Here is a 27,605-nt window from a genome sequence, read left to right as displayed (position 1 = left end):
GGAAAATGATGCCAATTACTGAGAGGAGCCAAAGCCAGAAGGCACCAAACTGTATTACTGGCAGGGGCAATGGCCACAATCACTCCAGGTACTGGGGCCAGGGCTCTTGAATGCCTTCATCAATGATCTGGATGAGGGATCAGAGTGGCCCCTCGGTGAGTCTGCAGATGGCACTGAAGTGGGGGGCAGCATTGACCTGCTGGAGGGGAGGGAGGCTCTGCAAAGGGATCTGGCCAGGCTGGATCAATGGGACAAGGCTTCAACAAAGCCAGATGCTTGGTCCTGAGCTTTGGTCCCAATAACCCCAGGCTTGGGGCAGAGAGGGACCTGGTAGCGTTGGTTGATAGCAGCTGAAGATAAGCCAGCAGTGTGCCCAGGAGGCCAAGGTGGTCACCAGCATCTTGGCCTGGATCAGAAGCAGTGTGGTCAGTAAAGCAGGGAAGTGATTATCCACCTGTAATCAGCACTGGTGGGGCCACATCTTGAATCTGGGGTTCAGTTTTGGGTCTCTCACTCCAAGAAGGATATTGAGGAACTGGAGTGGGGCTAGAGAAGGGCAACAAAGCTGGGGAAGGGTCTGGAAAATAGGGCTGGGGAGGAGCAGCTGAGGGAGCTGGAGATGTTCATCCTAGAGGCTGAGTGGAGACCTCATTGCTCTCTACAACTCCCTGAAAGGAGGCTGGAGTGAGGCAGGGCTTGGTCTCCTCTGCCTAGTATCAGGTGATAGAATGAGAAGAAGTGGCCTGAAACTGAACCAGAGGAGTTTTAGGTTGGATATCAGGAACAACTCCTTTGCTGCAAGAGTGGTCAGGCACTGGACCAGGCTGCCCAAGGAGGTAGTGGAGTTCCCATTCCTGAAGGTGCTCAAGAAACCTGTGGCCATGGCACTTGGTGACATAGTTCAATGGCCATGATGGTGTGGGGTTGATAGTTGGACTGGATGATCTCAGAAGTCTTTCCCAACAGGACCAATTCACCCAAAGCAGGGAGAACATGCCCACAGCTGAGCTGGATTTGTGCCCCTTCCACCTTCCCACAAGGAGAATTCCTGTCCTTATCGAACTGGGGGAGCCCAGAAGTGGATAGCTAATAGGAAATGGAAATCCCTAAAGGTCCAAGCCCCTTCAAGAGAGATGCTGAGGTGCTGGAAGGTGTCCAGAAAAGGGCAACAAAGCTGGTGAAAGGCCTGGAACACAAACCCTATGAGGAGAGGCTGAGGGAGCTGGGGGGGTGCAGCCTGCAGCAGAGGAGGCTCAGGGCAGAGCTGATTGCTGCCTGCAGGGAGGCTGTAGCCAGGTGGGGTTTGGCTCTGCTGCCAGGCAGCCAGCAACAGAACAAGGGGACACATCTTAAAGCTGTGGCAGGGCAGGTTGAGGCTGGATGTGAGGAGGAAGTTGCTGGCAGAGAGAGTGATTGGCACTGGAATGGGCTGCCCAGGGAGGTGGTGCAGTGCCCATGGCTGGGGGTGCTGAAGCCAAGCCTGGCTGGGGCACTGAGTGCCATGGTGTGGTTGTTTGGGCAGGGCTGGGTGCTAGGTTGGGCTGGAGGAGCTTGGAGCTCTCTTCCAACCTGGTTGATTCTATGATGCTATGAGGAGGGACAGGCCCAAGCCCCTCTCCTTTATCTTTGCAGGATAAATCTGTCTTTAATGGCCAAAGTGAGTGTGAACAAACCCCTGCTCAGCAAGATCCTTTCCTTGCTGAGCAAATAAATTTCAGCTCTCTGAAGAACACTGAGGAGGAGAGCAGCACTTTGCCTAATTAAGGGCAATGTGGTGGGGCTGTAGTCCAGCCCTGGCATTAATGTGCTGAGCTCAATTATCTGCCCATCAGGTCACAGCCTTAAATTCCTTTTTATCTTGGTCTCACACGTTATTCAGCATAATGAGTTTCATATGGGGAGGAATTACAGGCAGTGCATTTAACACTAATGAAGCAAAATTACCCTGAAATTGCATTTTCCTTCATTTCAACCTCACAACTCCAGGAGAAGGTGGGAAATGGAAGTAATAAATGTAATTAATAAGGTTAGAAGTATATTAAAGCAGGCCAAACAGACCAAAGTTGGGATGGGTTTCCATTAGTGAAAGGTTTAGCAACCTTACTGTGACATCTCTGCTACAGAAAGGACCATGTGGAGACTTCTCCTCACTGACAGGACAGCATCAGCAGAGCCAGAGAGCTAAATCTGCTCTGGTAGGACCTCACCTGAAGTGCTCCATCCAGCTCTGGAGCCCTCAACACAGGAAGGATATGGACTGGCAGAGGGGAGGTTCAAACTAGATGTTAGGAAAGGGTTCTTGGCAGTGAGGGTGGTGAGACCCTGGCACAGGGTCTCCACCATCCTCAAAGTGAAGAAGCTTCTCCTCAGGTTTAGGTGGAGCCTCCTGGGTTCCAGTTTGTGCCTGTTGCCCTGCCACTGGATACCACTGCAAGAGAGACTGATCCTGGGCAGTTTGGGGCTTGCAACCCAGAAATGCAGAGCCTGCTCTATGCTGGAGCTCCTGCTGTTGGTGGGAAGGTTGGGAGAAGGTCCTGTCTGTTAGCTCTGAGGAGCAGCCCTCAGCTTCACACTGCTGTTTGTGTCCCAACAGAGCAAATTAAAGGCAGAGTTTCAGTGTCTATTTTGGATTTCCTAGTGGCTGTGAGCAAGAAACTCACCATTTACTAAGCCCCTTTCCCTTCATCTCTGCTTTTTGATATCCCACAGCTCTGCCTTGCACTATGAAATTTCATCCTCAGGGGAGGAGAAGACCAAAAAAAAAAAAAAAATCAGGAAGAGAGAGAGAAAAATCCAAAGAATTTGTTTCCACCAATGCAAATCTGCCTTCCAACAGGGACTTTAAATGACTAAGTGACTCCAAGGAGCTGCAGGAGCTATTCATCTCCAGGTTTGCAAATGAATCTTATTCTCCCCACATCACCCCCTGCCATCAGCACTGCTCTAAACGTGTCCAAGTGCTGAGGTGAGGTCATTTAACAGCAAGAGAAGTCTCTCCTTTTCTTCCCTTCCCTTGTAGTTATTGCTCTCACTAAAAGGACAAGAATGGGTTCGTGTTCCCAAGTGGAGTCATGTATCAGATTCATCCCAGGTGTTGGACATCTGCTGCTTGCTCTGCAGCTGCTTTCGTTAGGACACGAGGAGGAACAGCAGCAATGTTCCTCAGGAGCAGCTTGAAACCAACCCTGGGCACCAAGGGATCAAAAACAGAAGCAAACTTCACAAGTTTGGCTTTTCTGGGAGAGAAAGAGAACTCTGCCCCACAGTCTTCTACTCACCCCTCAAAGAAAAACTGCTTTTTAAGCAGGTTTTATCCATTATAAAGGCTTTGGTTTCCCATTCAGGACTAGAACAAAGTCCTCACCCTATGGCCAAGACACAGGTAACTGCAGAAGGTCCTGCACTGGGATGGCTCAAGCCCATGAACGCTCCAGGCTTAGGGCAGAGCAGCTGGAAATTGCCTGGCAGAAAGGATCTGAAGTGCTGCTTGGCAGCAGCTGAGGATGAGCCAGCAGCGTGCCCAGGTGGCCAAGAAGGGCATCAGCATCCTGGCCTGGATCAGCAATGGTGTGGCCAGCAGGGGCAGGGAACAGGTTGCTGCCCTGCACTAGGCACTGGTGAGGCCACATCCTGAGTACTGGGTTCAGTTTTGGGCCTCTCAGCCCAAGACAGACATTGAGAGGCTGGAGCAGGTCCAGAGAAGAGCAAAAAAGCTGGGGAAGGGTCTGGAGAACAGGGCTGGGGAGGAGCAGCTGAGGGAGTGCAGCCTTGGAGAAGAGGTGGCTGAGGGGAGACCTCATTGCCCTCTACAGCTCCCTGAAAGGAGGTTGGCATGAGGTGGGGTTGGGCTCTGCTGCCTTGCATCAGGTGACAAAACAAGAGAACATGGCCTGAGGTTGCACCAGGGGAGGTCTGGGTGGGCCACAAGGAATAATTTCCTTGCTGCAAGGGAGGTCAGGCATTGGCACAGGCTGCCCAGGAAGGTGGTAGAGTCCCCATCCCTGAAAGAGGTCCCAGAAACCTGTGGCCATGGCACTTTGGGGTCATGGTTTAGTGGCCATGGAGGTGCTGAGTTAATGGTTTGGGCTTGGATCTTCTTGGAAGTCTTTTCCAGCCAAAGCAGTTCTGTGATTCTGTGCTCTTCACCTCTCAGACATAATTTTGGGGTACCAAGCCTCCAGCTGGGTTCTGTGTCTCGTTTCCCTGAGTGCCAGGCACAAAACTGGGGAAAGCAAACCACAAAGAAATTCTCACCAAAACCAAAGAGAAGTTTTTGGGGGGTGGGAATTAAACCCAGCAGGTCAAGACTTACATCTGAGACTAGAAAGTGGAACAGGATCTGAGGGGAAAGAGAAAGAGAACTGTTGGAGAAGTGCTTCAACACGACCCTGTGCTTTAAATAACCAAGAGAAGCCTGCAAGTGACACAAGGACTCATAACTCAGCCCTGCAGTGACAACCTCCCCCCCACAGCCACCACCTGCAATGCTTCTGCCATGGCTCCTTCAGCCAACATCCCCCAGACTGCCTAGGAAGAAAAGGAATTACAACCTGCCAAACACAACCCCACAGCCTCCCTCCCCCCCACGCTTCTTGGGGGGCAAGATGGGAACAATATTTCCTCCCAGGTAGCATGTGGAGACATAAACCTCAGCCACTTGTTCACATTAGAGTCATCAGCAAAGCTCCTGCTGGGGAAATGCTATGAGGCCATGGGGAGAGCAATGACATAAAGACCTGATGGCCAAGTTCCAGGAAGGGTTATTGAGAGTGGCTCAGGCTAATGAGGCTGCAGGAAGCTCTTCCCTTGCAGAGCTGCACGTTGAGGAGTTTGCTCATGGCCAGCAGGAACCCAAACAAGGAAACCTTAGCCCCAGTCATAGAACCCAGCAGGCTGGCAGAGAGCTCCAAGCTCACCCAGCCCAGCCTGGCACCCAGCCCTGCCCAAACAACCACACCATGGCACTCAGTGCCCCAGCCAGCCTTGGCCTCAACACCTCCAGCCATGGGCACTGCACCACCTCCCTGGGCAGCCCATTCTAGTGCCAATCACTCTGCCAACAACTTCATCCTCACATCCAGCCTGAGCCTGCCCTGCCACAGCTTCAGCCTGGGGCCCCTTCTTCTGGCCCTGGCTGCCTGGCAGCAGAGCCCAACCCCACCTGGCTACAGCCTCCCTGCAGGCAGCTGCAGGCAGCAATCAGCTCTGCCCTGAGCCTCCTCTGCTGCAGGCTGCACCCCCCCAGCTCCCTCAGCCTCTCCTCACAGGGCTGTGCTCCAGGCCCCTCCCTGGGCACCTTCCAGCACCTCAGCAGCTCTCTGCAATGGAGGAGCCCAGAGCTGGACACAGCACTGCAGGGGTGGCCTGAGCAGTGCTGAGCACAGGGGCACAAGAACCTCCCTGCTCCTGCTGCCCACACTGTTCCTGAGCCAGCCCAGGCTGCCATTGGCTCTGCTGCCCACCTGGGCACTGCTGCCTCCTCTGCAGCTCCTCTCTCCCAGCACCCCCAGGGCCCTCTCTGCCTGCCTGCTCTCAGCCACTCTGGCCCCAGCCTGGGGTTGTGTTTCAGACCTGCAGAGGTGGAACATGGGGAGCAGAGCAGCTCAGGGAAGGGGGTGGGGAGGGAGGGGGAAGAGCAGGAGCTTCCTGAAGGCAATGGCTGATGATTTCCTGAACAACCACCACAGAAGCCACAGTCAGTTCCCCGAAGAGACAAAGCCAAGCTTAAGCTTCGTCCCAGCAGCAGGACCTGCTCAGAACCTTTCAGATGAAGCAGAGCAGGCATCGTTTACTGGAATCTCCCACCACAAACCACTGCCTTAATGGCTCAGGTCAGAGCAAGCAGATTTGTGTATTCTGCTCTTCCCCAAACTTCCCAAATGCCACCAGGCAATAAAGCACAGATAGGAAATCAGCAGTGTCCTGCAGTCTTTGCCCAAGGGTCTCAGTTTCCCTTCCAGAAGTATCTGTGGTTTGATTTCAACAAGCAACAGAAAAAGGAGAAGAGAGCAGAGAACTTTGTGGGTTTCTTGGAGCCTTGCTGAGGGAGCTGCATGGATCAACTGCATCCTTCCTGCCTCAGCTAGCAGAGAGCCATGGAATTGATCTGGTTGGAAAAAGTCTCTAAGGCTCTGAGCAGCTTGATCTAGTTGAGGAGAGCACAGAATGGTCTGTGCTGGAAGGGACCCCCAAGGCTCATCCAGTCCAACCCCCTCTGCATTCAGCAGGGACAACCTCAACCAAATCAGGTTGCCCTTCTTGACTGTCTCCAGGGATGAGCCCTCCACCACCTCCCTGGGCAACCTGTTCCAGTGTTCCACCACCCTCACAGTGTAGAACTTGTTCCTAACATCCAAACTAAGTCTTCTCTTCCCTAGTTTGAAGCCTCTGCCCCTCATCCTAGGGCAGGCCTTTGTCAGCAGTTTCTCTCCATCCTTCCTGCACCCTCTCCAGGTACTTGAAGATCCCCAGAACCTTCTCTTCTCCAGGCTGAATGTTGCTGCTCACTGCAGGGGGGGCAGGTCTAGATGACCTTTGGAGATGCCTTCCAACCCAAACCACTGATTCTGCAGTACTGAAGGCACTGACAAAGCCTCCCCCTCCCCCACACCCTTGTCCTGCCACGAGTTGTGCCACAACCTCCTTCTCCAAAAGGCTTCCACCTCCTGCACTCAGCTTGCTTCAATTACTCAGGGCAACCCAGGCTGATAATTACTCAGTCCCGAGCTGCTGAGTAAAAACTGATGCTTAATTAGCCAGCAGGAAAGATCAATTAAGATCCAGCAGGGCATCTTGCAAAAGTTCTTGAGTGGGCCTGCAGGGAATAGAGTCAGGCTGTGCCCTTCCAAAGGCTAAAGCTCCTCCACTTCTCAGGGTACTCAGCAGCAGTTGGATTTCAGCTGCCTGCTTAGATCACTCAGTCCCCCTCAGCTTTATTGTCAGGTCTCACCATCGAGTGACACAACTCATACCTGGTAAGCAGGGCATAAACAGCAAGCTCTGCATCACATTTCCAGCCCAAAATGCAATGCAGCTGAGGCTGAAAGCTTTATTTAAGCCTCCAGCAACCTCTTTTCTGTTTGCTTTCCTTGCTTTTCCCCCAGCACAGCAGAAGAACCTTTATTTGCTTCCAAAGGATGCAGGTTGTGTTCTGATGGAGGAACTGCATGGAGAGGTTGGGAGGTTTCCAGCTCTAGAGGCATTGCAGACCCTCTTGGATGTATTCCTCTGGGAGATCCTGCTCTAATAGGAGGGGTTGAACGATTTGATCTGTGGAGGTCCCTTCCAACCCCTAACATCCTTTGATCCTGTGAGAGGATCATAGAATCTTAGAGTTGTGTCTGCTGGAAGAGACCTTTAAGATCAGAGTGCAACCTTCAAGCTATGACCACCACAGCCATTAAATCATGGCCTCAAGTGCCATGGCCACACATTTCTTGAACACCTCCAGGGATGGCAACTCCTCCACCTCCCTGGGCATCCTGCTCCACTGTTCTGAAGTGCTTTCATTAGGAACAGACAACACAAACCTGGCTTTAACTTGCTGGAAGTCAAAGAGGATTGCATCCCTCTGCTCCCTGGCTTTAGCACTCAAGTTTTCCTTCTGCAGGCCATCTGCCAGGTAGCTTTCAGCATCTGGGAAGGAGAGAATCAGAGGTTAACTCTCACAAGCAGGAGATACCTGCTCTTGGCTGAGAAACATGGACCTGGCTCTGCACTGGGCAGCCCTTGAGGCATCACACCAAATAGTCTGTTTTAAGAGCAGGTCAGGACAAAGGCTTCATTTGGAGAAGTTAAGAGACTGATCATGGACAGAAGAGGATCTAAGTGCTGCAGGTGTTGGCAGAGCATCTCTTCTGCAAACAGGTAACTGCCAGCTTAGCCTACACCCACTTGTGTCACAACATAGGTTCTCCTGCAAGGTTATCACTGACATCCTACCCCTTCTGCTTGCCCTACAGAGCCAGCTAGACAAAAGCAGAATCTTCTCCCACCTGGAAACCACATCTACATGCAGAGACTTATCCTGAACTGGAAGATAAAAGGATTCAATGCCTTCCATTTGCATCACTGTTTATGTCCTCGACAGAAACCTCCCCCCCAGGAAAGTGACAGGAAACCAAACAGGTCCAGAGAACATCAGCCCTGATACAGCAGCAGCACTGCTGCCTTCCCCTAGCAAAGGCTGGCCTCAAGGCCACAGAGTTGTACCTCCACAACCCTCTCCAACCTTTAGCTCTAGCCCCACACTGTGCCACTAATGTCAGTTTAATCTCCTGCTTTGCCAGACTTTCAGCTCCTCCTGCCTCAGCTGCCAGCACAGCAGCCAGCACCTGCTCAGCCCAGCAACCTCCACAGCTCCTTACAAAAGCAGCTCCACCACCTGCATTGCATTGCAAGCACTAAATGCCACAGTACCTTTGCTGTGGAAGTGGGGAGCCCTCAGCTCTTTGTGCTGCCTGCTCATGATAGGCTCCAGAAAGGTTTGGAGCTTGGAGAAAGGGGAGATGAAAAAAGGAATTCTTTAAAGTGAAGATAAGGAAGGACCCAGAGGGGAAACAAGGCTGGTGTGTGGTCATGCCCCAGAAATAGAGCCCTCTTCCCACTTCCTCTTCAGCATGGCAGATGGGCAGGAGCTGAGAGACTCAACCCTCCCCAGAGCTGCCTAGCAATGAGGAGTGAAACCAGAGCAGAACAGGAGCCAGCACTGTGCCCTTCTGGTCAGGAAGGCCATAGGATCCCAGGGGCACCAAGAAGAGCATGGCCAGCAGGTTAGGGGAGGTTCTCCTTCACCTCTGCTCTGCCCTGGTGAGGCCACATCTGGAATACTGGGTCCAGTTCAAGAGACAGGGAACTACAGGAGAGAGTCCAGTGGAGGTTGGGAAGATGCTGAGGGGCCTGGAGCAGCTCTGTGAGGAGCAAAGGCTGAGAGCCTGCAGAAGAGCAGCCCCAGAGGGGATATGAACAAGGCAATGGGGCCAGACTCTTGTAGTGGTGCCCAACGACAGGACAAGCAGCAAACAGGCACAAACTGGAACCCAGGAGGTTCCCTCTGACCATAAGACCACCTCTTTGTGGGGGTGCTGAAGCCCTGGAGCAGGCCAGTTCTCCTTGCTAGATTTATCCAGCTGGAAGCACCAGTTCCCATGGGAGCACTCACTTGTGAGCATACTGCAGCCAGATGCAAACTCCTGCAGGTCAGCAACGTTCCCTTGTGGCCAAGAGGGCCAATGGGACCCTGGGGTGTAGCAGGAAGAGTCTGTCCAGCAGATCTAGGGAGGTTCTCCTCCCCCTCTGTTCTGCCCTTGAATACTGTGTTCAGTTTGGGGCTCCCCAGTTGCAGAGGGACAGGGATCTGCTGGAGAGGGTCCAGTGGAGGGCTAAGAGGATGATGAGGGGACTGGAGGGCATGGCTGAAGAGGAGAGGCTGAGGGCCCTGGGGCTGCTCAGTCTGGAGAAGAGAAGCCTGAGAGGGGATTTGGTAAACGTTTATAAGTACCTGAAGGCTGCCAGGAGAGGGGGACAGGCTCTGCTCACTGCTCCCTGGGACAGGACAAGCAGCAATGGGTGTCAGTTGCAGCAAAAGAGGTTCTGCCTCAACACCGGGGGGGGAGGGAGGGGGCCAGGGCAGAGAGAGGGAGGGGAAGGGGAGGGGAGGGGGCCAGGGCAGAGAGAGGGAGGGGAAGGGGAGGGGAGGGGGCCAGGGCAGAGAGAGGGAGGGGAAGGGGAGGGGAGGGGGCCAGGGCAGAGAGAGGGAGGGGAAGGGGAGGGGAGGGGGCCAGGGCAGAGAGAGGGAGGGGAAGGGGAGGGGAGGGGGCCAGGGCAGAGAGAGGGAGGGGAAGGGGAGGGGGCCAGGGCAGAGAGAGGGAGGGGAAGGGGCCAGGGCAGAGAGAGGGAGGGGAAGGGGCCAGGGCAGAGAGAGGGAGGGGAAGGGGCCAGGGCAGAGAGAGGGAGGGGAAGGGGAGGGGAGGGGGCCACCCAGGCTGTGATTTCCATGGAGGATTTCCACAGCAGAACAAGCAAGGGGAGGAGGAGGAACAATGAATGCTCCCCGAACTTGTGTAAATCTCCATCCCCTGCATCCCTCTGTCATTCTGAAGCACAGATTAGCTCCATGAGTATGTGATTAGCTCTAATCGAGGATTTACTTACTGGGATGTCAGCACAGATCAGCTGCTGGATAAGTTACAGTAGGAGGAGGGTCACTTCTGCCAAGCAGGCTCCTTCAGAGCCAACCACTATGTTTATAGCGGCAGGAAATGAACAAGAAAGCCCAACCATAAACTCTCCAAGTGGATCAGGAAGAGCAATATGTAAGCAGCTCCAGAGTAAATCACCCTAATGTTAGTTTTACTGCTTGTCGGTAACATTAGAGCCTTGATGTTTATGGATTGCTCTCCGTGATCCACTCTGAAAGTTTGCAGGGCTCTCTCCTTTTCATTTCCTGCAGCTCCAAAAAGAAAAGAGAGGGGAGAGGGGGGGGGAAAGATATAGATAGGTAGTTGAGATATCATCAAGTGCTTCAGGGGAGTTTCTAGAGGGCAATTGCTGCTATCCACTCTAATCCTGCAGGAGAAGCAGGGCAGCAGGAGAATTATGTCACCAGCACTGAAGTCCTGGCAGTAAATAACCTTTTAATGGCAGCACTAAATTCTAGGAGTTAATCAGCACTCAATGAGCAGAGCTGGAAGGTATTAAGATGCCATGTGTGTGCTCTCCACTTCTCTTTTTTTTTTCCCCTTCCCCTCCCAGCTCTGTTCTGAGGCTGAGGGAGTTGGGAATTGTTTAGCCTGGAGAAGAAGAGGCTCAGGGCAGAGCTCATTGCTGGCTGCAGCTACCTGAAGGGAGGTTGTAGCCAGGTGGGGTTGGGCTCTGCAGCCAAGCAAGCAGCAACAGAACGAGGGGACAGAGCCTCAGGGTAGGGTCAGGTTGGATGTGAGGAGGAAGTTCCTGGCAGAGAGAGTGGCACTGGAATGGGCTGCCCAGGGAGGTGCTGGAGTCACCCAGCCAGGGTGTGGTTAAGCCATGTTTGGATGCAGTGCTTGGGGCTATGGTTTAAGGTGGATCTTGCAGAGCAGGGCTCTAGGTTGGGCTTGGTGCTCCTGAGGGGCTTTGCCAGCCTGCATGGTGCTGTGTTTCTGTCATCCCCTTCCCATTGCCTGCCTGGGTTGGTGATCTCCTTCTCTAGGTGTTTGGATTCTCTTGGCAGTGGTTTCCCACTGTCACAGTGAGTTTTCCTGCCCTTCCTATGGCAGCTGCATCTTATCTGTCAAGCCCAGAGATGACCACGAAGCCCTGAGGAGGGCCACAAAGATGCTCAGAGGGCTGCAACAGCTCTGCTCTGAGCACAGGCTGAGAGAGTTGGGGCTGTGCAGCCTGGAGAGGAGAAGGCTTGAAGGAGACCTTGGAGTGGCCTTCCAGGATCTGAAGGGGGCTGCAGGAGGTCTGGGGAGGGACTATTGACGAAGTCTTGGATTGATGGGAGGAGGAATGGGTTTAAAGTGGCAGAGGGGGGTGTTAGGAAGAAGTGAGGGTGGGGAGACTGGCACAGATTGCTCAGGGAGGCTGTGAATGCTCCTTCCCTGGAGGTGTTAAAAGTCAGGTTGGATGAGGCCTTGAGTGACCTGTTCTGGTGGGAGGTGTCCCTGCCTATGGTGGGGGGGTTGGACCTGGCTTAGCTTTGAGGTCCCCTCAAACTTGAAGCATTCTATGTCACCCCCTGCCCAAGGCCAGGGGAACCATAGCTGCAGCTCCATCCTTTGGTTTCCCATCAGCATTTGCTGTTAAAGACCCTTTCCATCCCAAACCAGTCTGAGATTTGCTTGGAGAAATCAGGTGTGAAATCATTCCAGTGCCTGACCATGAAAAACCTTTTCCTAATATCCAGTCTAAACCTCCCCAGCCTCAGCTTGAGGCCATTCCCCCTTGCTCTGTCTCCAACCACCTGTGAGCAGAGCCCAGCAGCAGCCTCTCCACAGTGTCCCTTCAGGCAGCAATGAGGTCTGCCCTCAGCCTCCTCTTCCTCAACCTAACCCTCTCCAGCTTCCTCAGTTGCTCCTCATCAGATTTATTCTCCAGGCTGCTCCCCAGCTTCATTGCCCTCCTCTGGACCTGCTCCAGCACCTCCACATCTCTCTTGTATGGCAGAGCCCAAAACTGAACCCAACACTTGAGCTGTGGCTTCACTAGAGCAGAAGCCAAGGGGACAATCACCTCCCTGCTCCTGCTGGCCACAGCGTTTTTAATACAAGCCTGGATGCCATTGGCCTTGTTGGCCACCTGGGCACGCTGCTGGCTCCCACTCAGCCACCTCTCTATTAGCACACTGCCAGGCTGCTTTCTTTTGCCCCTACGAACTGAAGCAGAGCAGTGCTTTTGTCAGGGATCTGTTGCACTTTCAAAAGCCTTGTTTCAGCCTCCTGAAGAAATTTGTGCCTGGACAGACCTGGGACACCCCCACTCACACACATGCCCTCCCCCCCCAGCAAGAGCAGGCTGGCAGAGCCAAAAGTGAAACTCTTTGCCCTTTGCTGACAGCGCAGCCTTAGTGAAACTTGGGCTGAGCCTTTGCAAGGTGGAACTGCCAAGTTATAGAACTGTTTGCAGCCAGATCTGCTCAGCAGCAGGAAATAAGAAGCACTTGCAAGTGCTCTGCAGGATTGCAAGGTGGAGAGAAGAGCCATATTGTGTTGGCTTCCAACCACTGCAACCTCAGAGGTGCCTGAGGTGGTAACACAACCGTTAGGAGGAAGCCACCAGCTTGTGTGCATCACACAAAGGGTCCTGCACTGTGGCCCAGACCTTAAGATCATCGAAGGGTAGACTGGGTTGGGTTGGAAGGGACCTTCAAGATCAGCCAGTTCATACATCCATAGAATTGTTTGGGTTGGAAGGGACTTTAAAGATCAGCCACGGGCAGGGACACTTCCCACCAGCTCAGGTTGCTCAAAGCCTCACCCAGCCTGGCCTTGAACACCTCCAGGGAGGGAACATTCACAACCTCCCTGGGGAAGCTGTTCCAGTGCCTTCCCACCCTCACTGGAAAGAATTTCATCCTCATGTCCAGCATCACACAGCATGGTCAAGGTTGGAAGAGACCTCATAGATCATCAAGTCCAACCCTTTACCACAGAGCTCAAGGCTAGACCATGGCACCAAGTGCCACATCCAGTCCTGCCTTGAACAGCTCCAGGGACAGTGACTCCACCACCTCCAGTCTCAGTCTGCTCTCTTCCAGCTCAGAGTCCTTGCCCCTCATCCTAGCACTGCAGCCCTTGTGAAAAAGACATGGAGTGGTTTGGGTTGGAAGGGACCTCAAAGCTCAGCCAGCTCCAACCCCCTGCCATAGGCAGGGACACCTCCCACTAGCACAGGGTGTTCAAGGTCTCCTCCAACCTGGCCTTGAACACCTCCAGGGAGGTTGTGGAGCACAGAAGCACCCAATGTGATCTTTGATCACATTGGGTGCTTCTGTGCTCCACAACCTCCCTGGGAAACCTGTGCCAGGCTCTCACTCACCCTCAACCTGTGCCAGTGTCTCACCACCCTCAACCTGTGCCAGTGTCTCACCACCCCCACTGCCAAGAACCCTTTCCTAACATCTAGTTTCAATCTCCCCTCTGCCAGTTTAAACCCATCCCTCCTGGCCCTGTCACTACAAGACCTTACAATCCCTCCCCAGCCTTTTACACCCTCCCCCCCCTTCAGGTACCAGCTAAGGAGCCAGATGCTGTTGCCTGTACACCAGCACACAGCATCTTCCTTTTAAATGTGTTTCCCCAGAACCACAGCACATTAGAGGTTGGGAGGGACCCTCCAGAGGTCAAAGCCAACCTCCCTTCACCCCCAGTTGTATTTTAATCCCCTCCCCTGACAGCAGTGCAGTTCACCCTGTCATAGCTGAAGCTCTTTCACTTCCAGCCTGTGCAACCAGAAACCTCCTCAGCCCCAGGAAGTCCTCAACACCATACAGATTGTTAAGACACAGCAAGTTTGATACAGAGGTATGTGACATGCAATTAATCTCCATTCATAGCCTGCTCTGCCTGTCAGCAAATAAAGGCTGTGCTTTAGAAGGAGATCTGAAGCCTTCAATTAAAACCAGGCAGCTAACAAGAAAATAATCTCAAGTTAAAGGAAGGTGGCAGGTGCAGAAATGAGTTGTTTACAGGAGTGTCAGAGCCTAACAATAAAGCAGTGCACATCAAAAACCTGAGAGGCTGAACTCCACTGCAGCCCCCCCCCACCCACCCCCCCCCGACTGCAAAGCAGAGGGGAGGAATTTACACCTACAGCTGGGGCAAGACACAAAGCATTTGGAAGAGCTGCTCTGATGGGCTCAGAGGCTGTGCACAGCCTGACAGATCTCAGAAGTGCAAGTGGTCTGGAGGTGAAGAGGGATCCAGACTCAGAGGGGCAAAGGGGATCCAGCCACAGGTGGCCAAAAGGCAAAGGCAAGAGAGACCTGGGCTCAGGTGGGCAAGAGCCAAAGGCAAAGAGGCAAGAGGCAAAGAGGGATCCAGCCCCAGGTGGCCCTAGAGGCAAAGGCAAGGGGGATCCACCCTCAGGTGAGTCAGAGCCAAAGGCAAGGGGGATCCAGCCCCAGAGGAATGCTGAAGGGCCACCCAGTCTCAGAAGGCAGAACCAAGTGTTTCAAGCTGCCAGGAACCAACACAACAGGCAACAAATGATCACAAAACCTCGAGCCAGCCAAGCCAACCCCAAGGCAGCCACCTCAAGTGGCAAGGCACTAAATGAGTCCTTCCCCAGCACCCCCTCACATTTACAACAGCAGGATGTGTCCACAAGTCCTTCCTGTGCTGCTCAGCAGTGAGCTCCCATCACTGCTCCAGCAGCCTTCAACACTGCTGCTGCTGCTCCACTCCCAACTGTAGGCAGGTTGTGAAGTGGTCACCTCTGCACAGCACTTCTCTCACCATGCCTTTGCTGACCACACCATGGGGTCAGCAACAGCTGCAAAGCCTCCTACAGAGCTTGTTTGTGAAGGAAGCATTGATAGGAGAGTTTGGGATGAGGCAGCACATGGGTGAGGGGAGGTGTGGAGGGGTTGTAGGTCAAATGGGCAAAGAAACCCAAGGAGGAGCAGCTTCAGAAGCTTTCTCCCTCCTGCCACCCTGCACACAGGCCAAGGCAGATGCTCTCAGCTCCCAGGACAGCTGCTCCACTCCACAGCTGAGCCCTCCAGAGGTCCCTGCTTGTGAAGCAGAAATGGGGCTCAAAGTCAGCACTGCTCTCCACTGTCCCTTCATTGTCGGGGGGCTGAAGCTTTCTCCAGGAGGCAGCCAACCAGGTGAGCCTGCTCCCACACAGCACCTGCACAACACCCAGAGCCAGGAGACACCACAACTGCAGCCAGAACAGCAGCTGATGCCCCACTGCAGCACACAAGCTTCTCTTACCCTCTGGGCCTGCTCCCTTGTCTCACCCTAGCAATGCTAACCACAGAACCAAGCAGGTTGGCAGAGAGCTCCAAGCTCACCCAGCCCAACCTAGCACCCAGCCCTGCCCAACCAACCACACCATGGCACTCAGTGCCCAGCCAGGCTTGGCTTCAACACCTCCAGCCATGGGCACTGCACCACCTCCCTGGGCAGCCCATTCCAGTGCCAATCACTCTCTCTGCCAACAGCTTCCTCCTCACATCCAGCCTAGACCTGCCCTGCCACAGCTTCAGCCTGGGTCCCCTTCTTCTGTCCCTGGCTGCCTGGCAGCAGAGCCCAACCCCACCTGGCTACAGCCTCCCTGCAGGCAGCAATCAGCTCTGCCCTGAGGCTCCTCTGCTGCAGGCTGCACCCCCCCAGCTCCCTCAGCCTCTCCTCACAGGGCTGTGCTCCAGGCCCCTCCCCAGCCTTGCTGCCCTGCTCTGGGCACCTTCCAGCACCTCAGCATCTCTCTGCAATGGAGGAGCCCAGAGCTGGACACAGCACTCCAGGTGTGGCCTGAGCAGGGCAGCTTCAGCTGAAAGCACTCAGAGGACATCACTGCACCTTGAACACAAACATCTCCACCCCCTTACACAGACTCTGGGGCCAGCAGAGCTTCCCTATCCCTAAGAAAGGCACAGAACCCCCATGGCAGCCCTCAGGCAGTAGGAGGACAGCCCCAGAAGCATAGTGCCAGGCTGGCACATGCCCAGCACTCACCCTGGGCTAGACACTGGGCAGGCAGACAGCCCAAGGACCTCAAAACCAGCAGCTTTAGAGAAGCAGCAGCTCCCACAGTCCTGAACCACAGAGCTCAGCAAAAACAAAAGTTATTCAGCTTCTTCCCCTCCAGCCACAGAGGAAATCCCCCACGAAGCAGAACAGGAGTAAGGAAGAATCCATGGTTACCTTCCAGGAGCCGCTGAACCTCCTCTGGGATCATGGTACCTGTCCCCTCCTTCCTGGGAGAGCCAAACCTGCTCCTCTCACTCCTGGCCCCCAGGGGCAGGAACTGATGAGGCAGGAAGGGCGGAGACGCCCTATAAGAGGTAGGAGGAACCAATCAGGTTCTTCCTCCTCCTCCTCTTCTAGCCCGGACCAGCTCCTTCCACCTCTTCACAAGCAGCCAGGATGCTCAGCTCACCTCCATGCTCCTGAGTGCCTACCTTTAGCTCCCTGGCATTCTGTGTCTGGGCTCCTCACTCCAAGAAGGACTTTTTTGGTGCTGGAATGAGCCCAAAAAAGGCAACAAAGCTGGGGAAGGGTCTGGAGGACAGGGCTGATGAGGAGCAGCTGAGGGGCCTGGGGTTGTTCAGTCTGCTGAGGGGGAGGTCCTCTCACTCTCTGGGATTGGAAACAGGTGTGGGTTGCTCTCTTCTCTCAAGTGTCAGGTGATAGCATTACAGAAGCAATAGCCTCAAGCTGCACCTGAGAAGGTTTAGGTTGGAGCTGAGGAACAATTTCTTTGCTGCAAGTGTGGTCAGACATTGGAAGAGGGAGGTGGTGGAGTCCCCATCCCTAGAGGTGATCAAGAAACCTGTGGCTATGGCACTTTGGGATCTGGCTTAGTGGCCATGGTGGTGCTGGGTCCATGGTTGGACTTAATGATCTTAGAAGTCTTTCCCAACCCAAAGCAATTCTTTGATTCAATGATGTTCATCTCAATAACATCCTGGGTTAGGAACATCAAGACTCTCCCAAGAGAAGCAAAGCACAAATCTCTCTCTGCTGCCTCAAATCTCTGCCTGCTGCCTGAAGCTCCTGACAGGTCTGAGTGGTGCTGGTTGCATGCAAGAAACAGCAGTGTGAGCAGGTGGATGTGTGTGGTAGGTGGCTCTGGTGTACCTGCTCTCACCTGGGGGTGTTTAGGGGTAAATATTTACCCAGTGCTGTGTGGAAATCCTCCTCAGCTCATCAGAGGCTGCAAATAAAAAGCAGCTGCTTGCTGAGAGTGACTTCAGAAAGGAGTGAACTCAGCCCCTGCCATGGAGGAAGCTGGAGATGTTGCCAGAAAGATCAATACAATCCTGATCAATGCAGATCTCAGAGGAAGAAAGGTTCATGCAGCTGCCAAGCAAAGGGTCAGCTCCCATGTTCTCTGCATATCTGCAGCAAGAGAAGTGAGACCAGCAGGGTGAGGGAGGTGATTCTTCCTCTCTGCTCTGCTTTCAGGAGATCCCATCTAGAGCACTGGGTCTGGTTCTGGTGCTTCCAGCATAAGAGGGATGTGGAGATGATGGAGAGGGTCCAGAGGATGATCAGAGGGCTGGAGAACCTCTCCCATAGGGACAGGATGGGAGAGTTGGGGCTGTTCAGCTTGGTGAAGAGAAGGATGTAGGCAGACCTTAAAGCAGCCTTCCAGTGCCCAAAGGGGACTACAGGAGAGCTGGGGAGGGGCTTTTGACAAGGGTTTGGGGTGGCAGGATGAGGGAGGATGGAATGAAACTTGAGGAGGGCAGATTTCAGACTGCATGTTGGGAAGAGAGAGGTGAGACACTGGGACAAGTTGTCCCTCCCTGGAGGTGTTCAAGGCCAGGCTGGATGAAGCCTTGAGCAGTCTGGGCTGGTGGAAGCTGTCCCTGCCCACGGTGGGGGAGATGGAACTGACTGATCTTTGGGGTACCCTGTTCAGGCTGCAGAAGAGAAAGTTGCAGGCAGACCTTAAAGCAGCATACAGGAGAGCTGGGGAGGGACTTTTGGCTGGGACTGGAAGTGACAGGAAGAAAGGGAATGGATTGAAACTTGAGGAGGGCAGATTGAGACTGGAGATGAGGAAGAAACTCTTGGCAGTGAGGACAGGGGACTCGAGCTGGATGATCTTTGGGATTCCTTCCCACCCAAACCATTTTGTGATTCTATGGATGTGTGGTCCAAGAGCAACTGAGCTGCAGCTGCACCAACCTCTGCACATGATGCTGTTTGCAGTGCTCTGTGACAGGTCTGTGGGAAAAACCTGACAGCCACAACTGCAAAACAGCTCAGAGCAGGAAGGATCTAGAGCCCCACTGGTGCTGTAAACAGTGCAGCAGCAGGAAACGTGTTGGGTGACATCCTCACATGCTCTGCAGCACTCAGCACACCCCAAGGCTGCAAAGGAAGGCAAAACCACACACACCACCTGCAAACCAACTTGCTGCCAGCTTGACAGGAGGAAAGAATTACCTGGACTAGGATGAAGTGGTTTAGCTCTTGGGGGAGACTCAGTGATCAGCTCCATTCTTTCCAACCTTGTGCTCTCAGGTTCAGAGTCCTAGAATGGGTTGAAAAGGACCCCAAAGATCAGTCAGTTCCAACTCCCCTGCCATGGGCAGGGACACCTTCCACCAGCCCATGTTGCTCAAGGCTTCATCCAACCTGGCCTTGAATGCCTCCAGGGAGGGGCAACTTGTCCCAGTGTCTCACCTCTCTATTCCCAACCTGCAGTCTGAAATCTGCCCTCCTCAAGTTTCATTCCATCCTCCCTCATCCTGCCACCCCAAACCCTTGTCAAAAGCCCTTCCCCAGCTCTTCAGGTACTGGAAGGCTGCTTTAAGGTCTGCCTGCAGCCTTCTCTTCTCCAAGCTGAACAGCCCCAACTCTCCCACCCTGTCCCCATGGGGGGAGTTCTCCAGCTCTCTGATCATCTTCACTGCCCTCCTCTGGCCCATCCATAGTCCTGGCAAGCTGGAGACAGAACCCAGCACCTCAAAAGTTCCCCTCAGGCCCTGCAGGGAGATTTTGTTGTGACCACATTGCCCACGTAGCAGATGTGCTTAGCATTAAATCCATTTTCCTGAGGAGCAGGCAGACACAGAGGACCTTGAGCAACCTGGTCTGGAGGAGGATGTCCCTGCCCATGGCAGGGGGGGTTGAAATTAGATGATCTTTGGAGTCCTTTCCAACCCAAACCATTCTGTCATTCTATGACAGGACCTCAACTGCCAGGGAGACATCGGTGCCACTACCCAAAGCCTCAGCACCAAGCCAAGCCTTCCACCCAGCCTTTTGCAGCTGCACATAGCACCAGGCAGGCTGTTTGGTTCTGTGTCTGTCTCTCTCTCCTTGCTTTTTCCCTGCCACTTCCAGTTTTGCATGTGTGAATAGGTGACAAATTTAGCTCAGTGGTCAGCTGGGAGGGGGTGAGGCTGGCAGCGACTCTCACTGCATCCTTGTTATGTAGCATCAAGCTTTATGGGCTGGAGATGTAAAGCTGCCTCCCTACATGATAAAAGCCTCCACCTTAATCATTTTAGGTCCCAAGTTCAGCAGACAGGCTCTCTCCTAATGATATTCTGTTAAATGGACAAATTCCTTTGAAGGCTTGTCTTGCTTTGAAATCCAATTTCACAGGCAGGCAGATGGGGTTGAGTGTAGCTATGGAAACAAAAGCAGGGCAGCCTTCGAGGAGCTGAACCGCTGCAAGGTAAGATCGGAGAGGCAGAGTCCTTCGCTGGGCTGTCGGAAATATCAAAGGATCTGGAGAGGTTGGCAGGAGACGTGGCCCTGTTAGGGGCTGCTCTGGGCAGCGGCGGCTGTCAGCGGAGGGTACAGCAGGCAGCTGTCCGCTCCCGCAGCCCTGCAGCAGAGCTGCATGCACAAGCCGGGGAGGTGCAGGCTTACCGCTGCCCAACTGCCCCCTCCTCCAATTATTCCCCCCCCCCAACACCCTCCTTTTTCCACCTCTCCCTGCTCCTCCAGCACATCAGGCTCTCCGCTTTCCCTTCGCTGCCATTGGGAAAGGTTAACGACGGGAGGGTAAGGAGGTTAAAGCACAAAGCCCTGGCTGATAACAGCCCTTTCAAGCAGCTGCGCTGAAATTAATCTGGAACTTGGAGTAATTAGATAAGATAAGGCTGTGTGCGAGCTGGTGCGGGCACAGGCTGACCCCGGGACACCCATTCCACGGCGGAGGTGGGAGATCACAGGCTTCATTAAAGCGGCTCGGGTTATTTGTTCACCCAGCTCGGAGCTCGCAGCGCCGCAAGTCCATTTCCAAGCCCTTTATTCATCTCGCTCCGCATCCCTGGATGCTGCACTCGTTTGCCCTTTTGTCCTCTCTTCCCGCTGCTGCAGCTCCTGCCAATTCAGGGCAGCTTCTAATTTCTTGCCGTTTGGAAGCAGATGCCAATCCATCCATCCTCTGTCTCACAGCTCCTGCCGTTCCAGGGCAAATTGTCGGGCCGCTGGGTGTCGTTTGCTGCCTCTCGCAGTGACCAACAACGCAGAAGGCAACAGGGAGGGGAAAAAAAAGAGCAGGCAGCTTTCCAGTCTGGTAATGCACCTGACTGCTTGAATGATGTCTCCTGGCTTCCTAACCAGCCCTGCCATGCTGATGCTCTGCTGTGAGCCCAGGAGTTGAGGTGCCTGTGGCATTGCCACTGTCCAACAGCCCTTGTTTTATGCGGCCAAGTCGCTCGGTTCAAGGTTGGTTACTGCCCTCAGAAAACCTCTTGTGGTTTTGGAAAGCTAAAAGGGGTCTTTGGTTGTCTTCAGACTGTGATCCTGCACCTCTGCATTGCAAGGGTTTGTAGGTTCATGGATTCATGGAATGGGTTGGGTTGGAAGGGACCTTAAAGATCAGCAAGTTCCAACCCCATGGCAAGGACACTTCTAACCATCCCAGGTTGCTCAAGGTCTCATCCAGCCTGGCCTTGAACACCTCCAGGGAGGGGACATCCACAGCATTCATGGACAACCTATTCCAGAGTCTCACCACCCTCAGTGGAAAGAATTTATTCCTAATATCTGCTGTAAAACTTTCCCTGTTGGTCATCATCCCAGCAGGAGCAGGGAGGTTCTTGTGCCCCTGTGCTCAGCACTGCTCAGGCCACACCTGGAGTGCTGTGTCCAGCTCTGGGCTCCTCCATTGCAGAGAGCTGCTGAGGTGCTGGCAGGTGCCCAGAGCAGGGCAGCAAGGCTGGGGAGGGGCCTGGAGCACAGCCCTGTGAGGAGAGTCTGAGGGAGCTGGGGGGGTGCAGCCTGCAGCAGAGGAGGCTCAGGGCAGAGCTCATTGCTGCCTGCAGCTGCCTGCAGGGAGGCTGTAGCCAGGTGGGGTTGGGCTCTGCTGCCAGGCAGCCAGCAACAGAAGAAGGGGCCCCAGGCTGAAGCTGTGGCAGGGCAGGCTCAGGCTGGATGTGAGGAGGAAGTTGCTGGCAGAGAGAGTGATTGGCACTGGAATGGGCTGCCCAGGGAGGTGGTGCAGTGCCCATGGCTGGAGGTGTTGAAGCCAAGCCTGGCTGGGGCACTGAGTGCCATGGTGTGGTTGGTTGGGCAGGGCTGGGTGCTAGGTTGGGCTGGGTGAGCTTGGAGCTCTCTGACAACCTGCTTGGTTCTGTGGTTCTTCCTCTTGCCTTCCTATTCAGATGTGCCTCATGAGACTCCTGCTTCAATCCACTTCTCCATAAAGTTTATGGAGCAGCAACAGCTTACTTGAGTCCAAGCACACACAAAGTAGCAACCCCCAACAACTAAGCAGGGCCCAGGCCTGTTGTTCTGGAGGAAGCAAAGAAAAACCTCATTAGCTTCTAATGAAACACAGGGAATGAACTTCAAACAGCTCAGAACCTTGGCAAATAATTGCTCTGTACCTGCTGCAAAGCTGCTCCATCTTCCTACTCATACCCTCAGCAGATCTGCCTGACTAAGAGCTCCTCAGAGCACATTTTGTGCTCCACAACCTCCCTGGAGGTCTTCAGGACCAGGTTGGATGAGGCCCTGAGTGACCTGTTCTAGTGGGAGGTGTCCCTGCCTATGGCAGAGGCTTGGAACTGGCTGAGCTTTGAGCTCCCTTCCAACCTAAACCATTCTATGATCTTCAAAGTCTTTTCCACCTGAACCAATTCTGGGTGAGGGATTGGATCACACCACTGAGATCCTAAGCAGGACACAGCTCTGAGATAACATTCCCAATGGCCTCTGGCCAGCACCAGAGGGGGAAGGACACTCTGTAAAGGGAAGGAGTAGAAAGCCAGAGCCAGAAAGGGAGGCAGAAATGAGCTCCAGTGGAGGCTGCTCCACCTCAGGCTGACGGATGGGCTTCAGTTTAATGCAAGGGTGATATTGATCCCCTGTGTTTGGTTACAGTGTGTGATGGAGCTGCCCTCTGCCCTGTAGATGTCTTGTAGCACCTCTTCTCTTCCTCCCAATCCTCATCAAACTACTTTAATGACTCTTTTATTGACAACACCGAGCCTTAATGAGGAGGACTGCCACACACTTCATTAAGGCTGCAGAGGGGACACTTCCTATAAACAGCTAGGACCAAAGGCTGCCATCCAGGCTGAGGGAGAAGGGTGGAGTTGAGGGAGGATTCGTGGTTCTCTGGAGGAGCTCCTTGCCTGCACTTGAGAGAGAACAAAGGTTTAGGACAAAAGGCCACACGACCTGAGAAGCAGTGGATGGAGGAAGGAGAGATCAGTCCTGGAGAGGAGACTTGGTGGACACAAAGGACCTGCTCTGCCCTGATGAGACCTCATCTTGAGTACTGCCTTCACTTTTGGGCTCCCTAGTTGAAGAGAGGCAGGGATCTGCTGAAGAAGGTCCAGTAGAGAGCTACAAGGATGATGAGGGGAGTGGAGCACTGCCTGATGAATGACCTGGGGCTGCTTAGTCTGGAGAAGACTGATTTAAAGGGGATTTAATCAATGTTTATAACTGAGGGCTGGGGGTCAGGAGGGGGGGGACAGGCTCTGCTCACTGCTGCCTGGGATAGGACAAGCAGCAATGGATGGAAGCTGCAGCACAGGAGGTCCCAGTTCAACCTCTTTCCTGTAAGGGTCCCAGCGCCTGGCACAGGCTGCCCAGAGAGGTTGTGGAGTCTCTTTCTCTGGAGCCTTCCCAGGCCTGTCTGGATGTGTTCCTGTGTGCCCTGAGCTAGATGGGATGGTCCTGCTCTGGCAGGGGGTTTGGACTGGAAGATCTCTTTGTGTCCCTTCCAATCCTGACATCTTGTGAGCCTGTGAGCCTGTAACACAAAAGCTCCTTGACTATTTCACTCCAGGATGAAGATGAGAAACCTCTTGGGTGGCAAATGGCTAAATCTGCTCTCGATTTTATTAAGCAGCACAAGAACCACACAGCACTGCCTGCGTGGTGGTGGCAGCATGAGTCAGACACCCTCGAGCAGGAGCACAGTGAGGTGGTGCTGACCTTGCTGCTGCTGCCTCACCTGCACCCAGAGCCAAGCTGCCACAGCTCACCAGCTCAGAGGCATCTGGGTCAGCATCAATCACATCCTTACACTTGATGGCCCAGAGATTTCATGGACATTTGGGATTGTAGCAGGTCAAAGGAGGTTCTTCTCCTCCTCTACTCTGCCCTGGTGAGACCCCAGCTGGAGTATTGTGTCCCAGTTCAAGAGGGACAGGGAACTACAGGAGAGTCCAGCAGAGGGCCATAAGGATGCTGAGGGGCCTGAAGCATCTCTGTGAGGAGCAAAGGCTGAGAGCCTGTAGAAGAGCAGCCCCAGAGGGGATCTGAGCAACGCTCAGCAAGAGTTAGATGGTTTGGGGCAAGAGGCTGGGACCAGACTCTGCTCAGTGGTGCCCAAGGACTGTGGCAAGGGGCACAAACTGGACCCCAGGAGGTTGCACCTGAACAGGAGAAGAAACATATTTAGTTTAAGGGTGCTGGAGGCCTGGAGCAGGCTGCCCAGAGAGGTTGTGGAGTCTCCTTCTCTGGAGAGCTTCCAACCCCCCCTGGCCATTGTGCTGCTGGGCAAGCTGCTGTGGGTGCCCTGCTTTAGGAGTGGGGTTGGAACTCCTCTACTCTGCTCTGCTGAGACCCCTCCTGGAGTCCTGCATCCAGCTCTGGAGCCCCTGGGACAAGAGGGCTGTGGAGATGCTGGAGAGTGTCCAGAGCAGGGCCAGGAGGATGCTGAGAGGCTGCAGCAGCTCTGCTGTGAGCACAGACTGAAAGAGTTGGGGCTGTGCAGGCTGGAGCAGAGGAGGCTCCCAGGGGACCTTCTTGTGGCCTGCCAGCATCTGAAGGGGGCCTAAAAAAAGCTGGGGAGGGACTTTTGAGACTGTGAGGGAGTGGCAGGAGTGGGGGGAGATGGAGCAAAGCTGGAGGTGAGTAGGCTCAGACTGGAGGTGAGGAGGAAGTTCTTCTCCATGAGAGTGGTGAGAGCCTGGCAGGGGTTGCCCAGGGAGGTGGTTGAGGCCCCATGGCTGGAGGTGTTTGAGGCCAGGCTGGCTGAGGCTGTGTGCAGCCTGCTCTAGGGTAGGGTGTCCCTGGGCATGGCAGGGGTTGGCACTGCCTGCTCCTTGTGCTCCCTTCCCACCCTGCCTGATTCTGTGGTTCTATGGTTGTATGATTCTATGGCTGTGACTGGCTGAGCTCCAGAGGTCCCTTCCAACCCTCACCACTCTGTGGCTCTGTTTCTAAACCAGGCTCAGCCATTCCAGGAGAGCTTTTATTAGCCTGGAAAAGATTCTTAAAGGCAGCACAAAAAAAAAAAAAAGACAAAAAGACAGGTTTGGACTCTGGGGTCTGAATTCCAAAGAGGCTCAGAGATGATGCTCTAATGCAGCCCTGCTCCTGCATTAAGATCCATAAATCTCCATCCATCACCCAAGTCCTATTTCAATTATTGAGCCAATTTCCAGACATTTTTATGATGTATTGTTTGATTTTATTAACTGGAGTGAAGGTTTAAACTCACTGAATTCCCACAGTAATCTTGCCCTGTAACCCTTCCTACCTTATCAAATCTTGCTTAATGAAATGCAGGCATCTGTCTTAATGGCTTTCAAACTAGGCTGGGTAGACTGACCCAGATGTTAGTTCATAACTAGGAATATTTGGAGGTGTTAAACAGGGCAGCTGGAGGCAGAGGTAGGTCCCTGAAGTCATCTTTTTTCTCTTATGAAGAAATCAGGGAGATGGGAGAGATGATTATAAATCTTCATGAAGGGGGGAGGAAAAAAACAGAGAGGCAGAGACCTGGGGAATGGAAACTCAGCCCTGGGAGCAGAGAGACCACAGCAGAGGTGGGCAAAAATCATTTGCTGAGGAGATTGCTGCTCTGGGGAGGGGAGGTAAACATCAAAGTGGTCTGGCTCAAGAGTAAAATGGTCACATGGAGGTGGTTTTGCCCTGGGACTGAGGCTGTTCTGCCTCGTGGAAGCAGGAATTGAGGTGTTCCTGGGACTGGAAGCAGGAATTGGGGTGTTGCTGGGACTGGAAGCAGGAATTGGGGTGTTCCTGGGACTGGAAGCAGGAATTGGGGTGTTGCTGGGACTGGAAGCAGGAATTGGGGTGTTTCTGGGACTGTGATTCTTTTGCCTCATGGAAGCAGGAACTTGGGTGTTCCTGGGGACTGAAATTCGGGATTTGAGTGTTCCTGGGAGCTGAAAGTAGGAATTTGGCTGTTTCTGGGGACTGGAAGCAGGAATTTGGGTGTTCCTGAGGACTGGAAGTAGGAATTTAGGTGTTCCAGAGGGCTTTGGTCCTTCTGCTGCATGAAAGCAACAATTTGGGTGTTCCTGGGGACTGAAATTAAGGATTTGGGTGTTTCTGGGGGATGGAAGTAGGAATTTGGGTGTTCCTGGGGGCTGGAAGTAGGGATTTGAGTGTTCCTGTGACTGTGATTCTTTTGCCTCATGGAAGGAGGAATTTGGGTGTTTCTGGGGACTGGAAGTAGGAATTTAGGTGTTCCTGGGGGCTTTGGTTCTTCTGCTGCGTGGAAGCAGGAATTTGGGTGTTCCTGGGGACTGAAATTAGGAATTTGAGTGTTTCTAGGGACTGGAATCCACTCTAAACATACTCCACTGCAGGTAATCACAGGCATTTCATTGAAGAGGGGAAGAAATCATTGGAAAATAAAGATTTTTTCGAGAAGAAGAAGGGGGAAAGAAGAAGAAAAGAAGAAGAAGAAGAAGAAATATTCTTGGGTTAAAAAAAACCCAAACAAACAAACAAACCAACCCCAGAAGGGAAACACAAACGCCAGCAGCCTTGGCAGCAGCCCTGCAATGTGCTGGACACGACACCAGGGGCTGGCTGTGAGCTCTCAGCTGCCTTCAAAGCTGTGGCGGGGAACAAGGAATGATTCTGCTCCCTCAAGGCTTTTTATACTGCCACACTGCATCACCTCAGCTCTTCAGCTGCTCCCTCCCCGCAGCTGCTCCTGGCAAAGCAAAGCTAAGAGAAGAGAGGAGGGGAGAGGGAAGGGAAAGGAGGAGAGGGGAGGGAGGAGAGGAGAGATTGGGGAGGGGAGGAGAGATCTCCTACCAATTAAACACCAAGCTGCCTACCGTTAGTGGGCGATCTTAGCTGCTCCAAGAACGACGAGCCAGAAGCCTCCCCCCCAAATCCAAGAGGTTTATTGTTTCCCTCCTGTCGTTCCCTACATTTCCCTTTGCCTTTCCATGCAGGTCAAGCACCCAGTGGATGTCTGTAAACTGCTTTGGGCTCTGCCAGGGGAGGATGCTGAGAGCTGATCCATGCAAAGTGTTGCTGCGTTTCAGGTCGTTATAGAAGGAAGTTAAAGGTGAAGTTTGCAGATGCCAAAGAATTTGGCTGGGAAAATCCCCCCCCAAACTTTGGTGCAGCTGCTGTTATGTTGCCCCCTTCTGCCAGGTGCTTTGAACACTCCTGTGTGAGGAATGGATTGTCACAGAATTCCTGAATCCCAGAATCCCAGCATGGGGAGGGTTGAAAGGGACCTCTGGAGAGCATCCAGTCCATCTCCTGCCCCAAAGCAGGGCACCCACAGAAGCTTGCCCAGCAGCACAATGGCATGGGGGGGGTTGGAAGCTCTCCAGAGAAGGAGACTTCACAACCTCTCTGGGCAGCCTGCCCCAGGCCTCCAGCACCCTCACACCAAACAAGTTTCTCCTGCTCAGATGGAACCTCCTGGGGGTCCAGTTTGTGCCCATTGCCCCCAGTGCTGTCCCTGGGTACCACTGGAAAGAGCCAAGCTGCTCTCAAGGTGAAACCCTGGAGACATGTTTGGGGTAGCAGCCTTTTGGGGCAGGTCTTACACTCTTCATTTGCAGATCTCAGGACATTCTCAGTGCCAAAACTCAGTCCCCAAACCACAGAAGAGGAAACTGAGGCTGAAAGAAAGGAAGTGCCATGGCCAAACAGCATGGCCATGAGGACTCCCCTCAGCCTTCCCTTCTGGAGATGAAACAAGCCCAGGTCCCTCAGCCACTCCTTACAACAGTGCTCAGATCCCCT

The 27,605-nt window shown here is 53.6% G+C and overlaps 1 protein-coding gene across 1 annotated transcript in view; it reads right to left on the bottom strand.

Annotated features, from left to right (window-relative positions):
- The window catches only part of SKAP1 (src kinase associated phosphoprotein 1), a 217,370-nt gene extending 200,925 nt beyond the window's left edge, over nt 1–16,445 (bottom strand). The window contains exons 1-2 of the mRNA XM_064174245.1: nt 16,353–16,445; nt 7,530–7,635 (exon numbers count right to left, since the gene is read on the bottom strand). Of these exons, the coding sequence (XP_064030315.1) occupies nt 7,530–7,635; nt 16,353–16,386 (140 nt within the window). The 5' untranslated portion in view covers nt 16,387–16,445. The remainder of the gene's footprint in view (nt 1–7,529; nt 7,636–16,352) is intronic.
- Nucleotides 16,446–27,605: the final 11,160 nt, after the last annotated feature.

This window comes from Pogoniulus pusillus, chromosome 40 (assembly GCF_015220805.1).
Source record: "Pogoniulus pusillus isolate bPogPus1 chromosome 40, bPogPus1.pri, whole genome shotgun sequence".
NCBI classification, from domain to species: domain Eukaryota; kingdom Metazoa; phylum Chordata; class Aves; order Piciformes; family Lybiidae; genus Pogoniulus; species Pogoniulus pusillus.
Note: the sequence above shows the minus strand (reverse complement) of the source record. Positions and strands in the feature narration are given on the sequence as shown.